The sequence below is a fragment of the Gobius niger genome (assembly GCF_951799975.1).
Source record: "Gobius niger genome assembly, chromosome: 1".
Lineage (NCBI taxonomy): Eukaryota > Metazoa > Chordata > Actinopteri > Gobiiformes > Gobiidae > Gobius > Gobius niger.
Genome location: NC_136852.1, coordinates 19622370 through 19637216, shown reverse-complemented (window position 1 = coordinate 19637216; position 14847 = coordinate 19622370). Strand labels below are relative to the sequence as shown.

Sequence of the window (14847 nt, the reverse complement as noted above, 5' to 3'; positions counted from 1 at the left end):
ACATAGTATAGCACTCTGCATTTGGCAAACATGACTTTGCATCCTGCAGATTACCACAGAACATTGACCCTAACCTCAGACATCTATTCCTGTGGAACTTGGGATTATATCCAAAGTGATCCCTGCAGTACTTAGCGGGGTATAGATAGCGTCAGACTGCCAAAACAAGTGCTGCTTCTAATGGTACTTCATGACTTTATCAGCTCAGGCCTGATTCAATTATCTTTCACCTTTGATTGGCAAACTTTGGCTGGCCAGAAGTCAGAAAAGAAACTGTAATGTTCTCTGAATGTGGGTGTGAATTGGTGCCAGTGCGTTTCAGCGTCATCTCCACATCAGGGCTGTCATAAGCCACAACCCACAGTGACTGGGGAAGCCGTGACAGATATAAGAGATATGGTATATGTGTATGAAAGGCTTACATTAACCTTGCCGTCCCCCTGATCAGGGGGCTAGTGTTAGGGTTAAGGTTATGAATAGGGTTAGGTTTATGATTAGGGTTATGAACGGCAAGGGCCGGGTAGACGCGCACATCCAAGGTTGGCTGAGTAGTGTGCAAGAGTTAGAAGTAATCAATGAAAAAATGAATGGAACTCTGAACAGCTTAAGAGCTCCCCAAAAATGTATAGCTTGCACCACACAATGTGACGTCTCCGGTGTATTAGCCCTTCACTTTGAGGGCAAAAGGCCTTGATGAGGACTTCAAGTCAGGACATTTTTATAAGTGTGACCTTTCTTGAGTGTGACCTAAGTGTATGTATTTGTATTTTTTGTAAATATTTTGCAAATACTGTGCTTATGCTGTGGGATCTTGTCATGACATTTCAGAGTGGCTATCGATAACTACAACTTTACCAACTTTACTATGTGTTTACATAGAGTTGAACACACCAGACATTTTGTGCAATAAGTTATGTTAATTATTGCTACAAAACTTTGGTCACATGATTAGTCACTCTCACGTGATGAACTAATCAATAGGTATGTATATGTGTACTAGGTGTGTTTAAGATGAGCCACCACGTCATGGATGGTTTTGCGTCTCGGGGCTCTTTGAATCACTGACATCAATCTCAGAGACCTGGGATGATTAGTTGTCAGGTTAAGCCCATTTAAGGGAAAAACTACTGAAAAAGGGCGTTCCACATTATTAAGCAGACCATCATTTTCAAGCAATATTGGAAAGAAACATTTCTTTAATTTCATGAACTTTCATTTCATGAACTTTCAGGCTATTTTTGTGAATGTGACTCTGAACAGTGACCCTGCAAGTTGTGAAATTTTCCCTTAAACTTGTTCCTGAAAAGAATTTGGATGCTTCAAATACATTAGGAAAGTTATGAATGAGTTTGGACCCAACTAACATTTAATTTAGTGGCTTCCCCTCAGATTCTTTGCAATAAAAAAAAACAGGTATAGGGCCTTTAATTACAAGCTTTTAAATGTATTGAAACCATGAGTTGCATAATAATTTGGAACAGTCGATTTTCAGTTTTTTACTTTATTTTTGTAAAAAAATATATATATTGTTATCACTGGGAGATTTTTTCAAACACATTTGAACAATCTTCTACGAGTTAAAGATTTGAAAATGATGCTGACTCTCATTTGAGTTGACAGTTTAGAAAATCAGAGAAAAATGTCATTTGCGTAATAATTTGGAACATGAAACTGAAACTGAGTTTCAGTTACAAGGGTCATTATGCCCAAAATGGTTCCTTTTGTGTCCCAAGGAGATAAACAGCCACAAAATAGGAATCATAACCAGATGATGACACCTATAACACAACATTATTAAGATTTTTTGTAATATTTAATAGTTTTGAAACAATTTCAACAATATATTTTTTTTTTTAAAAGAGAGAATCCAACAATCTAATTTTCATAAAAATGTGTTTTTTGGCCTGTTCCCACCTGTGATTTTTCATCTTTAATAAGGTATAACTTGTGTAAATTGTAGCTAGAAATTCATTGTCCACAAAGAGATCTCATTTTTTTTTAAACTGTTTTTAAGTATTAAAACTGACTTATTTCTATGAAATATTTGCAGTTTCATGTTTTTGTCCTTCCTATTATCAAACTACAAAAACTTCACATATTAATGGTACAGTCTAATAACATCACAATCTAGAAGTTGTTGCATTCAGACGAGACTTTCCCACCATGTAAATCATCAGTAACATCATGTGCTTCTGTGCTAGTTACCGTTAGTCTGCATTTGGCAAATTGGTCAAATTTTGTCATTCCTGTTACCATTCTGAGGAAGAGAAATAGGAAAAATCCATTCAAAAGAATAAAAAGAGAGACTGAGATGGCCCCCCATACATTGTTGTACACCTAAGCATACGCCAATTTAAAAAATATGAAGAAAAATCAGTTTTAGGAAGGTTTTACCACCGAAAAGGCACCAATTTGCCAGAATGACCCACAAAAACAAAACAACATTAAACAAAGAGTCATATTAATATTGCTAAGTGACGATGTTTGACAAGTCTGGAGCCATTATTTTTATAGCTATAAAAAAAAAATATTTTTAGTTTTTAGTTTTTGTCCCCACGCAAACCTACGGTTTTATTTTTTATTTTAAAAAGTTACAATCCAAAGAGATCACACTTTTGTGTCTGCTTCCTTGTTAAAACAGTCCGAATAATCAATGTGCCCTCCTCAGGACAATGTCAGAAGATTTTCCTAGATTGTCCAGAGGAGGGCGCATGTGTCAGTGTAAACAGGATGAACAGGAAACCATGTCCACTTGTATATTACACGATACTATATTATACTGTAATTAATGAATCATAACATTTTGTCATTTTGTGGCTTCCATCCATAGCTTACATTTGTGCACAACAAGCTTAGCTGTTTTCTTAATGTGTTCAGAAACTGTCAGAGGAGTGTCAGAGTGCAGGCCTGGGCGGTGAGCTAGTGCTTTACAAATGTGACTTTACCAATGAGGATGAGATCTTGTCTATGTTTACTGACATTAAATCCCAGCATCTGGGAGTGGATGTGTGCATCAACAACGACGGCTTGGCTCACCAGTGGATGGAAGAATATGTTTGATGTAGGTATTTAATCAGTTCAGTAATCATTTTATACAAAAGCATATTGGAGATAACAGTGCACAAAATTATTATTATCATTTAAGATAGAGATTCAGTTCACAATCCAAATTCAAAGGGACTATATGTAACAGACCCAGGTTTTGGGCCTGTTGAGCAGATTATATTTGTTCCTGGAAAACAGGAAAATTAATGAGACAGGAGACGAGTGAAGTTTCTCAATGCCTCGCTTCTGCCATTTTTTATTAATACATTCACATGTATAATAAACTGTTTCACAACAACTGTATGCAAAAAAATATGCAATAAAACTGTCTTTCATGTACAGTACTTTTAAATTACTTTCAACACAATGACATCTTTACCTTTTTACTGTTCACAATATATGAATTACTGTTTTTACCTTTTAGCTATTTATCTGTCTTATCTATTCCTTTTTTTTAACCAAAATAGTTTTAATATTCGCAGCTGGACTGCTTTTTAACATATTGTTAGCTTTGCTATCTTCTAGCTGAACTCCGTCAGCACGGCTCATGAATTACATGGTAGGCATGTATGCCGGCAGGCTTAGCTTTAACTTCGAACTTTCAATATGCTTTTTCAACTAACATCTATCTGCCAACGGCATTACAACACATTACACATTGTCAGGATACCAACAGGAGCTTATTTGATCCAAATAGAGCGTTTTAAAATAAAATAAAATAAAATGTACGCACACAAAATGGCGCCGGCGGCATCGCCTTGACTTAGCTTTTTCACGTCTTTTCACATACGCAAAACTTAACAAAAATGCAGTGTTTACCGACTGATTTATAAAGTTACATTTAGCTATTTTTCTTATAATTAGTTTCCGACCCATTCAATGTGGTTTATACTGTTACTAACCTGGAAAACAGGAAAATTAATGAGACAGGAGACGAGTGAAGTTTCTCAATGCCTCGCTTCTGCCATTTTGACGAAGGAGGGCCTATGACCTCTCAATACCGTCTCACGAAGTAATGCGCCACCTTCTGGCGTGGATGTGTAACTACAACTAAAACAAAGTTATTACACAAAATCAGCGTCCTAAAACTAAACAAATAATAATGTGTATACACATTAGTGTGTCACACGCTCCCTGACAATTAAAAATGGCTCCTGACATTCAAAAATACCAAAGTTCACAAACTTTACCAAAAATGAAATATTCAACAAGGCATATGTGTAGGGTAACTGTATGGCATAACAGGGTAAGGCATATAAGGCGCAAACCCTGGACCATATGGGATGAAAGGTGTGTGTACCCATGGCGGATATTGCATATATGGTGTGGCTAGTGTGGATACCATAGCCAGTGGCTGTAGCGAAGGTTCACCTAGTGACTCATAGGTTACCATTTGTCTAGGTCTCCTTTCTCGGTTTGACCTTCTCAACTCAGTCTCTGGGTCAACTACTGGTATCTGAGGAGGCGGGTCAAGTCCTTGAGGAGTGAGCACTTCACCCCTTTCACTTTCTTCTTCAGAATGGGTAGGCGATGCCTGTACCACAGGAGTAGGAGGCATCTGTGGCACAGGATGATTGTCTCTGTCAGTCTGGTTATGTCGACTCTGCACATTAACCCTTGCATTGTCTCTAGCAGGCAACAGGAAGTGGTCACTTGTATCCCCAGGGACCTGGCTTGTCTGGGGTATGTCAGGTTGACTATAGTCAGTGTCCCTCCCCACTTGTCCAGTCTCTCTGGGGAACCTAAACCAGTACCCTCCTGTATTTTCATCAGAGTCTGAGTCACTTGAGTCACTTTTCTGTCTGTTTTGATCACTTAACCGAGCCCTTCTCAGTCTCTTGGGTGCTTGCCCAGGTCTGGGAGGTGGAGCTTCAACTGGGAGATCATTAACCAGTAGTAAGAGATTACGGTGTAAAACCCTAGTCTTACTCCCGTCACTGTTCTCTGGGTAAACTGCATAAACTGGATTACCGCCTACTTGCTCTTTAACCAGATAGATGTTTTTTTCCCTGTAAGAACGTAGCTTCCCTGGTCCCCCACGTTCACTCAAGTTTCTTACGAGGACCCTATCTCCGGGCTGCAAAACTACACCCTTAAGCTTTCTGTCATAGTAGGACTTGCCTCTTGCACTGGACAACCTACTTTTCTCACTTGCTATCTTGTACGCTTCTGTCATCCTTTTTGCCCACTTGTCTGCATAGCTTTTGTGTGACACTGTCTGTTTCTCCCCAACTAAACCAAATAAGATGTCTACAGGAAGTCGCGGGTGGTGTCCAAACAGTAAAAAGTAGGGGGAATACCCTGTGGACTCATGACGCGTACAATTGTAAGCGTGAATTATGTGTGGCAAGTAATCTTTCCAGTGTTCTTTTTCTTTCTCCCCTAGCGTTCTTAGCATCTGCAAAAGTGTCCTATTGAACCTCTCAGCGGGATTACCTTGAGGATGATACGGCGACGTTCTCGAATGTCCCGTACCTGACTTCTCTCTCAAGGTCTTGAAAAGCTCATTTTCAAATTCGCGACCTTGATCGTGATGAAGTCGTGCTGGGTATCCGAAGCGTGGGATGAACTCTCCGTAGATCCGGTCAGCTGCAGTCTTTCCAGATTTGTTTTTGGTCGGATACGCCTGGGCAAACCTGGTGAAGTGGTCTACGACAACGAGGATGTACTCATATCCCCCTCTGCTGGGCTCCAGATGAAGGTAGTCGATGCAGACCAGGTCCAACGGCGAACTGGATGTGATGGCGCCCATAGGAGCACGTACATGGGTTGTCGGTTTCTTGTTGATTATGCATGGGCATTTTCTGGTAACATAGTCCTCTACGTCCTTTTTCATGTACGGCCAGTAGAACCTCTCCCTCACCAGCGCAAGTACTCTCTCTGTGCCAACATGTCCCATGTTGTCATGTAGATGTTTTAACACAGTCTCTTTGTATTTGGCCGGAAGGACAAGCTGTTTTCTGTCATTTGTTTGCCTGTACATGAGTCCATTTTCAAAATGCAGTTTGTTCCATTCCTGCAACATCTTTCTTGTCGTCTTACTCACTGTGTTTCTGATGTCATTTGTTAAGACAGTCGTTTTCTCTTTTAGTCTTATTATTTCACCCACAGTTTTGTCCTCTTTTTGTGCTTTCGCGAGCTCATCTTGGTTTATCGCAGGAACAAGGGACGGTGGTTCTTGAGTTGCATTTGCGGCAAGGGCTAGGGCAGCAACCCATGCAACATCACCTTCTTGGGCTGCTCTAGCACCATTCCATGTCGCTTGAATCACTTCAGGTGATAGTTCCTCAGTGCACTCGTTGACATACTTGTCGATATTGAGGGGCAGCCGTGAAAGTGTATCGGCGTCAACATTTGTCTTGCCGGGCCGGTACTTGATCTCAAAGCGAAAGTCTGACAGTTCCCCGACCCAGCGATGCCCCACAGCATTGAGCTTGGCGGTACTCATTACATAAGTTAACGGGTTGTTGTCAGTATAGATGGTGAAGTATGGTGCGTAATACAGGTAGTCTCTAAAACGCTCGCACACTGCCCATTTGAGTGCAAGAAATTCCAACTTGCCACTGTGGAGACGATAATTCCTTTCGGCTGGTGACAGTGTCCTTGAGCCATACCCCAGCACCCTTAGCTTCCCGTCCTGGCGCTGATAAAGAACAGCACCAAGGCCTTGCTCTGAGGCGTCTGTATGGAGGCAGAATGGTGAGTTGAAATCCGGGTAGGCCAAAATAGGAGGGCTTGTGAGCTTGTCAATGAGCTGTTCTAGTACTTGCTGGTGTTCATTAGTCCACTCGACAGGGGCCCTGGATGACAACTGGGGACCTTTGTTCTTTTGCTGCCGGGACGGCTGGATTGACATGCCTGGTTTGACTTTCAACAGTTCATAAACAGGCTTTGCAATACGCGAAAAGTCCTGTATGTAGCTCCTATAATAACTCAAGAAGCCAAGTAGACGCCTTACATCGCCGACTGTCTGGGGTGTCTTTGCCTTTAGAGATTGCACCGCGTCCAAGTCTTTTGGGTCAATTCTCACACCCTCAGCAGATACAAGGCGGCCTACATACCTTACTTCGCTGCGAAACAGTTCACATTTTTCAGGCCTCAGTTTAACACCATGTCTTTTTAGTGCTCTCAAAACTTGTCTAACACCTTCAACGTGCTCTTCGAATGTTGGAGCGTAGCACAAAATGTCGTCTAAATATGGGATACAGCAATTGTCTCTGAGTGAACTTAACATCTCCTCCATACTTCTTTGAAAGGCAGCAGGCGCGTTTGAAAGGCCAAAGGGTATCCGTACCCACTCGTAGAGCCCCCAGGGAGTGACGAAGGCTGTGAGGTGACGTGAGCCTTCAGCCATGAATCCCTGGTGGTACGCCTTGCCCTGATCGAGAATACTGAACCATGAGTGCCCCCCCAGAGTGTCGGTCAGATCTTGGATCCGAGGGAGAGGGTGCTTATCTGGGACAGTCTTCTGATTCAGCAGACGGTAGTCTATACAAAGGCGTAACGAGCCGTCCTTTTTGCGGACGCAGACAACAGGAGCAGCATACGGTGATTTTGATTTAACAATCCACCCTTTTGCGAAGAGGTCTTGTATGTACTCTTTCACTTCAGAAAACAACGGCTTTGGGACAGAGGAGTAAGCTTTCTGTACAGGGATGTCATCTTTGAGGTTAAGTGACATTTGCAAGCTAGGAATGCAGCCAATATCATTAGCGTCCTTTGCAAAAGCTGCTGACTCCTCATACAGCATTTTCTCCACAGTCTCTTGTTGCTGTTTCTCCAGATGGTTTAGGTCTACGGGTGGCAGCCACAAGTTTTGTGTAGGGTCTGCCTCAGCCTGAGCAACAGTAACAGCCTCTGTTTTAGTGTCTATTTCAAAGGATGAATCCGTCTCTATCACTTTCTTAATTGCCTGTATGCTACCAATAGCAGTCTTTCTGGTCAAAACAATGTCATGTTTAGTGTGGTTTTCTAGTGGCACAGTTACGTAAGGCACTTTACCGGGCTGGATTTCGAGGAGTCCTTCCCCAAGTCCTAGCTGTGATAACTGGGCACAACTCTCTTCAGGCTCGAACAAAACTAAAGGTTCACTTGGGTCGAGCTGAGGTGGGACTTTACACTTTAGCCAAGTAGTGCTGCCTGCAGGGAGTATAGTGTCTTTGTAACCCACTCTTAAGCGTCCCTGAGCTGTGTTCTCTTGGCGTGTCTGGATGAAGTGTACTATACCCTGTGCGTCGTCGACTGGAATAGACAGTGCACCCCCAAGTAGCTTAGCTAAGTTAGAAGCAGCCTGCTCTTGACTTCCTTGAATAAGCACTTCCACTACATTAAAGCCTATGAGCGGTGTGTCTAAGGGCACTGAGCTAACTAGAAATGGCACGTTCATAGAAAGCTCTGGATCTTCGTTGCCTGGTAAGTTTACAGTTAATATTACCCACCCATCAAAAGGTAGACATTCACCATTAACTGCATAGATCTTTGGCACTTTCCCACAGTCCATTAACTCCATAAGCTCTAATATCGGGCGGACATTCACATCTGGAATGTACCTATTTCTCCAAGCCCTGTCTATCAAGCTAACCTGAGCCCCAGTATCTACAAGAGCAGTAACAGTTAAACCGTTAAGGAGACATTTGGTCGTCGCTTTCTTCCCTATTAGTCTCACTATGGGCTCTTTGTTACCTACTGTGGCGTTGGTTGTCTCATTTCTGTTATTTTTGAGTCTCTGTTTCTTGACTTTGGCTTGGTTCACTTTTGTCTTGTGTACTGATGCAGTCTCTGTATGTAAGTAGGACTCGGAGGCTGTCCCGGTTACTGCTTGTCCCTCCGCAGCAACCGGCTCTCGTTTCCCTGCTGCTTTGGACGCTTCAGGCAGCCAATCGCTCTATGACCTTCCTCGCCGCATGAGAAGCAGTGGTTGCAGCTTTTGGAGCCCTCCTGTACACACTTAGAACATGCATAAAGTCTCTCCGTTTTAGATGCAGATGGTCTAGTTGCACTGTGAAAACGCTCTTTTTGCACTTTCTCTGCCAGCGAATCTACTACTTTAGTGAGCGCATCAATCTTCTCTTCTAGCTGTTTTACTGTGTCAACTTTTGGTTTTTGGTCTACAATCTCTTTCTTTGTCTGTTTTGCTTTTCCCTCGTCTGCTTGGGCGACATGGGCACTGGCCTGTTTTCCTCGTTGTGTTGAGCCTAGTCTACGATGTCGCTCAGATTCTTCACTGGTCACTTTCATTACATGTTTCAAGATTGTTTCATCTGTAACTGACTGATCTGCAAGCAAAGGCTTAAGTTCTCTTCTAATGTCATTGTCCTTGTGTCCTATCCCCTGATAAACTGTATGCAGGAAGACACCTTGAACTGTTTCTGGTGTGTACTTAATCTCAGATTCAGACCTTTTGGACTCGAAAAGGATTCTTTGTTTCAAGCCAATCACACGGTAGAGGAACTTTTGTGTTGTCTCATTGTCTTTCTGTTTTGCGCAGATCAATTCCTGGAACAACTCGGTGCTATTTCTCTCTCCCAGATGTGACTGTAAGAGTCCCTTTAATTCTGAAACTGTCATGTCATCTTTGTTAACTAACATATCCTTGAAATCTCCCGGTTTGATAATCTTCAGCACACCCCGAACAATCTCAGTCTCTGTGAAATTGTCCTTTATGCCTTCCTCTATCTGTCTGCACACACTGTTGTAACTGATATCAGATGAGTGATCCCCCACTTGGCCTCCCTGAACCTTAAACTCACGTCTTGGGAGGTAAGGCAGGTCTTTGAGGGAAACAACAGGGCTAGGAGGAGTTCTGCGATCATTGTGTGGTATTTGGAGTACTTGAGCTTGTTGCATTGTGGAAGTTTTCAAAAAATCTTGCAATGTCTTACTAACCCTCTCGTAGTCTGAAATCATTTTGCGAACTTCTTCTTGCGAAATGTTCGGGCTAGTGTTACTAATGTCCATAGGCGTTTTAACTGCATTGGACAGGCTTGTCTCTGAGGAAGGAGGTTGGGCATAGGCTAGTGTCGACATTTCCACATTCATTTCCCCAACATCTGTCGGCTTGTTGACGGAGGGTAGCAACTCATCTACTATGTCCTTTAGTGCCAACAACTCTCCCATCCCACTGTCCTCAGCTTCCAACATCGCTTCACTGTACATGAAGGAGTTGATGTACTCGAAGCTTCCTTCTGCGTCCCCACTTGACAGCATTGAAGGATCCTTGCTTGGTACTGGACCCACATTTGAAGCAACCTCGAAGAGTTGATCATGCGTCAAGGCAAGCAGGCTCTTCCTGATGTCCCACACCAGGCTCTTCCTCTCGCTGTCGGCCATGATGCTCTCTTGGTTGTTCTGCGATGGGTGATTCTCAGCTAGATCTCTTCCGGCGGTGGGTGGCAACTGCTCCGTTTTACATCATCTCTCCTTGGACAATCAGCTCCGCAGCAGGTTTTAAAGATGAGTGAGGATCAGCTCCATTGGCGATGTGGAACCAATCCCCGTACGGGCCACCAAGAATCTGTAACAGACCCAGGTTTTGGGCCTGTTGAGCAGATTATATTTGTTCCTGGAAAACAGGAAAATTAATGAGACAGGAGACGAGTGAAGTTTCTCAATGCCTCGCTTCTGCCATTTTTTATTAATACATTCACATGTATAATAAACTGTTTCACAACAACTGTATGCAAAAAAATTTGCAATAAAACTGTCTTTCATGTACAGTACTTTTAAATTACTTTCAACACAATGACATCTTTACCTTTTTACTGTTCACAATATATGAATTACTGTTTTTACCTTTTAGCTATTTATCTGTCTTATCTATTCCTTTTTTTTAACCAAAATAGTTTTAATATTCGCAGCTGGACTGCTTTTTAACATATTGTTAGCTTTGCTATCTTCTAGCTGAACTCCGTCAGCACGGCTCATGAATTACATGGTAGGCATGTATGCCGGCAGGCTTAGCTTTAACTTCGAACTTTCAATATGCTTTTTCAACTAACATCTATCTGCCAACGGCATTACAACACATTACACATTGTCAGGATACCAACAGGAGCTTATTTGATCCAAATAGAGCGTTTTAAAATAAAATAAAATAAAATGTACGCACACAAAATGGCGCCGGCGGCATCGCCTTGACTTAGCTTTTTCACGTCTTTTCACATACGCAAAACTTAACAAAAATGCAGTGTTTACCGACTGATTTATAAAGTTACATTTAGCTATTTTTCTTATAATTAGTTTCCGACCCATTCAATGTGGTTTATACTGTTACTAACCTGGAAAACAGGAAAATTAATGAGACAGGAGACGAGTGAAGTTTCTCAATGCCTCGCTTCTGCCATTTTGACGAAGGAGGGCCTATGACCTCTCAATACCGTCTCACGAAGTAATGCGCCACCTTCTGGCGTGGATGTGTAACTACAACTAAAACAAAGTTATTACACAAAATCAGCGTCCTAAAACTAAACAAATAATAATGTGTATACACATTAGTGTGTCACATATACAGAGTTTAAAAATATTAAAATTAAGTATTTTCCTCCCCCTACATGTTCCATCAATGTCCTAAGATGTAGAATGAGCCCAGACATATTACCACAACTGCCTCTAAAATCCTGCACTGTCACTCAAAAAGGTGTTAATTCGGGTCCGAAGTGCCTCATGCATGAGCTTAATATAGAAGCTGCAGTTACACTATGACCTGAGGTGGCAGTAGTGAGTATAAAATGGCTAACTTGCATATAGTTTTTTTTTACAGTCTATGATCTAGCCCCTTTAAACAGGAGCTGTAGTGAAGGCTGACATATGAAGAGTTAAATTAATACATGTTTGTGGAGGTTTAAGCTACGTGTTTGCACATTTTAAACTTTAAACACCCTGGCGGTTATTTATTAAGGCAGGTGCTAAATAGCAAGTGCAAGTTAAAAAAATATATGCTATTTTGTTGGTATTTTTCACTTAAAGGGACTAGATGCAAGTTGGTCATTTTATACTCACTACTGCCACCTCAGGACTTACGCGTAATTGCAGCTTCTATATTAAGCTTGTGCATGACGTCACTTCGGACCCGAATTATCAACTTTTTGAGTGACAGTGCAGGATTTTAGAGGCAGTTGTGGTGAACAGGTCTGGGCTCATTCTACACATTAGGACATGGCTGGAACATGTAGGGGAAGGTAAATACATAATATTAACTTTTTTAAACTTGGATATTACACTGCCTAAATAATTGCATTTGATCGAAGTTCAAGGCACTATACCTAGTTTTAACCTTTGTTGTCAGTGTGACAAAAAATGACTACCAAAGTTTTTGGGGGCAAAAAGAATGAAATGTTAGGTATAAGGCCTTTATAGTTCAGCCTAATTTAGAGACATTATATGATCAAACTTGTCTTTGTTTTAGGTGAATGTCGTTGCATTGAGTGTGTGCATCTGTGAAACCTTTCAGTCAATGAAAGAGAGATACGTTGATGACGGACACATTATACATATTAACAGGTAGGTACCACAGGCTATTATTTACAGTTCCTGGTTCTTGTATGATCAAAAATGGTAGGTCAAACTGTGTACCAGTTTTCTTTCTAAGTGTGCTCACCTCTCCTCATCAGCATTTTGTCGTAGATGCTTTGCTTCGACTAAAACTAGTCAACGAGAAGGTCTACATCTAGTAGTTCCTCCATCGCTCTTTTTTCATTGCTAAGATATTGTCAGTTTTCTAGCTGATCATTAGGTAGGCATGTGGTATCACTGGTGATTTTGTGTATTTATTGTGTTTAATTGCTCTTGTGAAGAGGCACATTATTTAACCTGGAATGTTTCACAGTCTGACTTTAATTTATATTGTCTATTGTCTATTTATTTGTCTCCATAGAAAAAACAACATTTGACCCGTCCTTCAATGCCACTGTTATAATTTGCCTCTTGTTTCCCTGCAGCCTAAGTGGGCATCATGTGTTGCACTGGGCAGACGTTCATTTTTACAGTGCCAGTAAGTTTGCTGTGACGGCCTTTACGGAAGGCCTGAGACAAGAGCTGCGTGAGGCCAAAACCCACATCAGAGCCACTGTAAAGTACACTCACTTGTCTTTCATTTCTCTCATATCAGGGGGTTTTGCATACATTTTTGTCTTTTCAGTGTATATCCCCTGGCACTGTGGAAACTGAGTTTGCTTCAAGACTTTACTCGGAGAATCCTGAAAAACTTGCCTAAACATCACACACGGATTATGGTATCACTAACTAAACTAAAGTTGAAGTTGTATTATTATTTATCTGTTATTATGTTTATTTGTATTCAACATTCTATGGAGGCTGTGGACGTTGCAAATGCTGTTGTTTATACCCTGAGTGCACCTCCCCATGTGCAGGTAATGCCTGTTTCTATCGTTCAGTATAAATTTGAACAATGATTCACAATTCAAAGTTGGATCTGATAAGATAACGTGTTTGTGTTAGATTGGAGACATTCAGATGCACCCTGTGGAGCAGGTGTTTTTAAATAAAATGGCCCTACATGATTCATGATTCTAAATGTTCCCAATTTCTTTTTTGGTCACTTGATACAGTTGAAACTATTTACAATAAAGATCAGCAATATTATTATAAATCGTATTATTTTACTATCTAGTAACTTATTATTGTTGTGTATTATTATTGTGTGTTCTGTTTTGATCTTAGCACAGTATTTGATTTGATTTAAATAAATACATAAATAAATGTATTAATTTCATTAAATTAGATGTAACGCCAACAGATGTTTTTATTATTTTCTTATAACAGACTGCTCTATATTATTTCTTTACGTAATACATTGGACTTTTTGGGCGGTAGTTTGCAGAAAAATCAGTAATTTGTTCACAACATACGATATCCACTAGGTGCTGCTGTTGTGCTGTAAAGGTTTAAAATGCTCACTTAGACTTGAGACACCAGCTCTTCATACATAATACCATAATACCATATTACCTTAAAACCATATTATTAAGTCTGCTCGGCACAACGACTGAATGGTCAAGAGTTTTAACATATTTTCCTTGATATGTTTCCACAAGCATCTTTTCTTACCATTTCTCCTTAAAATTGTGCCAAACACGCATACATGATTTATCTTCGTCAAGCACGTGATAATTTAATTTTACGTTATCGCGAGACGTTCACGGTCAATATGAAAAATATTAATAGGGGAGACCGGGTATGGTTGTAACACTTTTTACTTCAGCTAACTCACTGAATGTTTGAGCTAGAGTTCTCAGACTTTTTTACAAAGTGCCCACATTTGTTCACTACAAAATGGCCCCAATTCAAATCTCTGCAAGAATATCACAGACCTCGTGAGATGATGTCAAATACATGGTGTTCCTGTGTTACAACCATGGTTACAACCTACCCCACTACCGGGATAGGTTGTAACACATGCTGGGGTAAGTTGTAGCAGTAAAGCAAAAGAAACTTAAACAGAGGCCACGTCATGTGATATGCTTCAAAAAGAGGTTTATTTAAATAAAATAACAATCCAGAACAATGTCTCTCTCTCTGACCTGTCATATGCTCAACCTCACGTGGAGTCAGTCCATAACATCTTCTACAGTCCACAAACCTCACTGAGATACAAACACATCAGATCCAAAAAGTTATGCATATTTTTGTTTTATGACTTTATCAATAAATGATTGTTACTGTGCATTTGTCCCGGTGGAGAAACAGAAAAAATCCAGAGAACTTGAAGCTCACCAAAGCATAAGCTACAATGATGTTAAAGTAACATCCTTTGGCAGGAAAATGAAAACTTATATTAACAGTAAC

At 40.9% G+C, this 14847-nt stretch overlaps 1 protein-coding gene across 1 annotated transcript; it reads left to right on the top strand.

The window, feature by feature from the left end:
- Positions 1 to 3004: 3004 nt before the first annotated feature.
- Positions 3005 to 13569, top strand: LOC306962843 (dehydrogenase/reductase SDR family member 11-like; the record flags this gene model as incomplete). Its single annotated transcript, XM_079556174.1, has 6 exons — positions 3005 to 3061; positions 12449 to 12543; positions 12981 to 13110; positions 13181 to 13198; positions 13356 to 13412; positions 13501 to 13569. 6 exons carry the CDS (start codon positions 3005 to 3007, stop codon positions 13567 to 13569), a joined length of 426 nt encoding a protein of 141 aa, XP_079412300.1.
- Positions 13570 to 14847: the final 1278 nt, after the last annotated feature.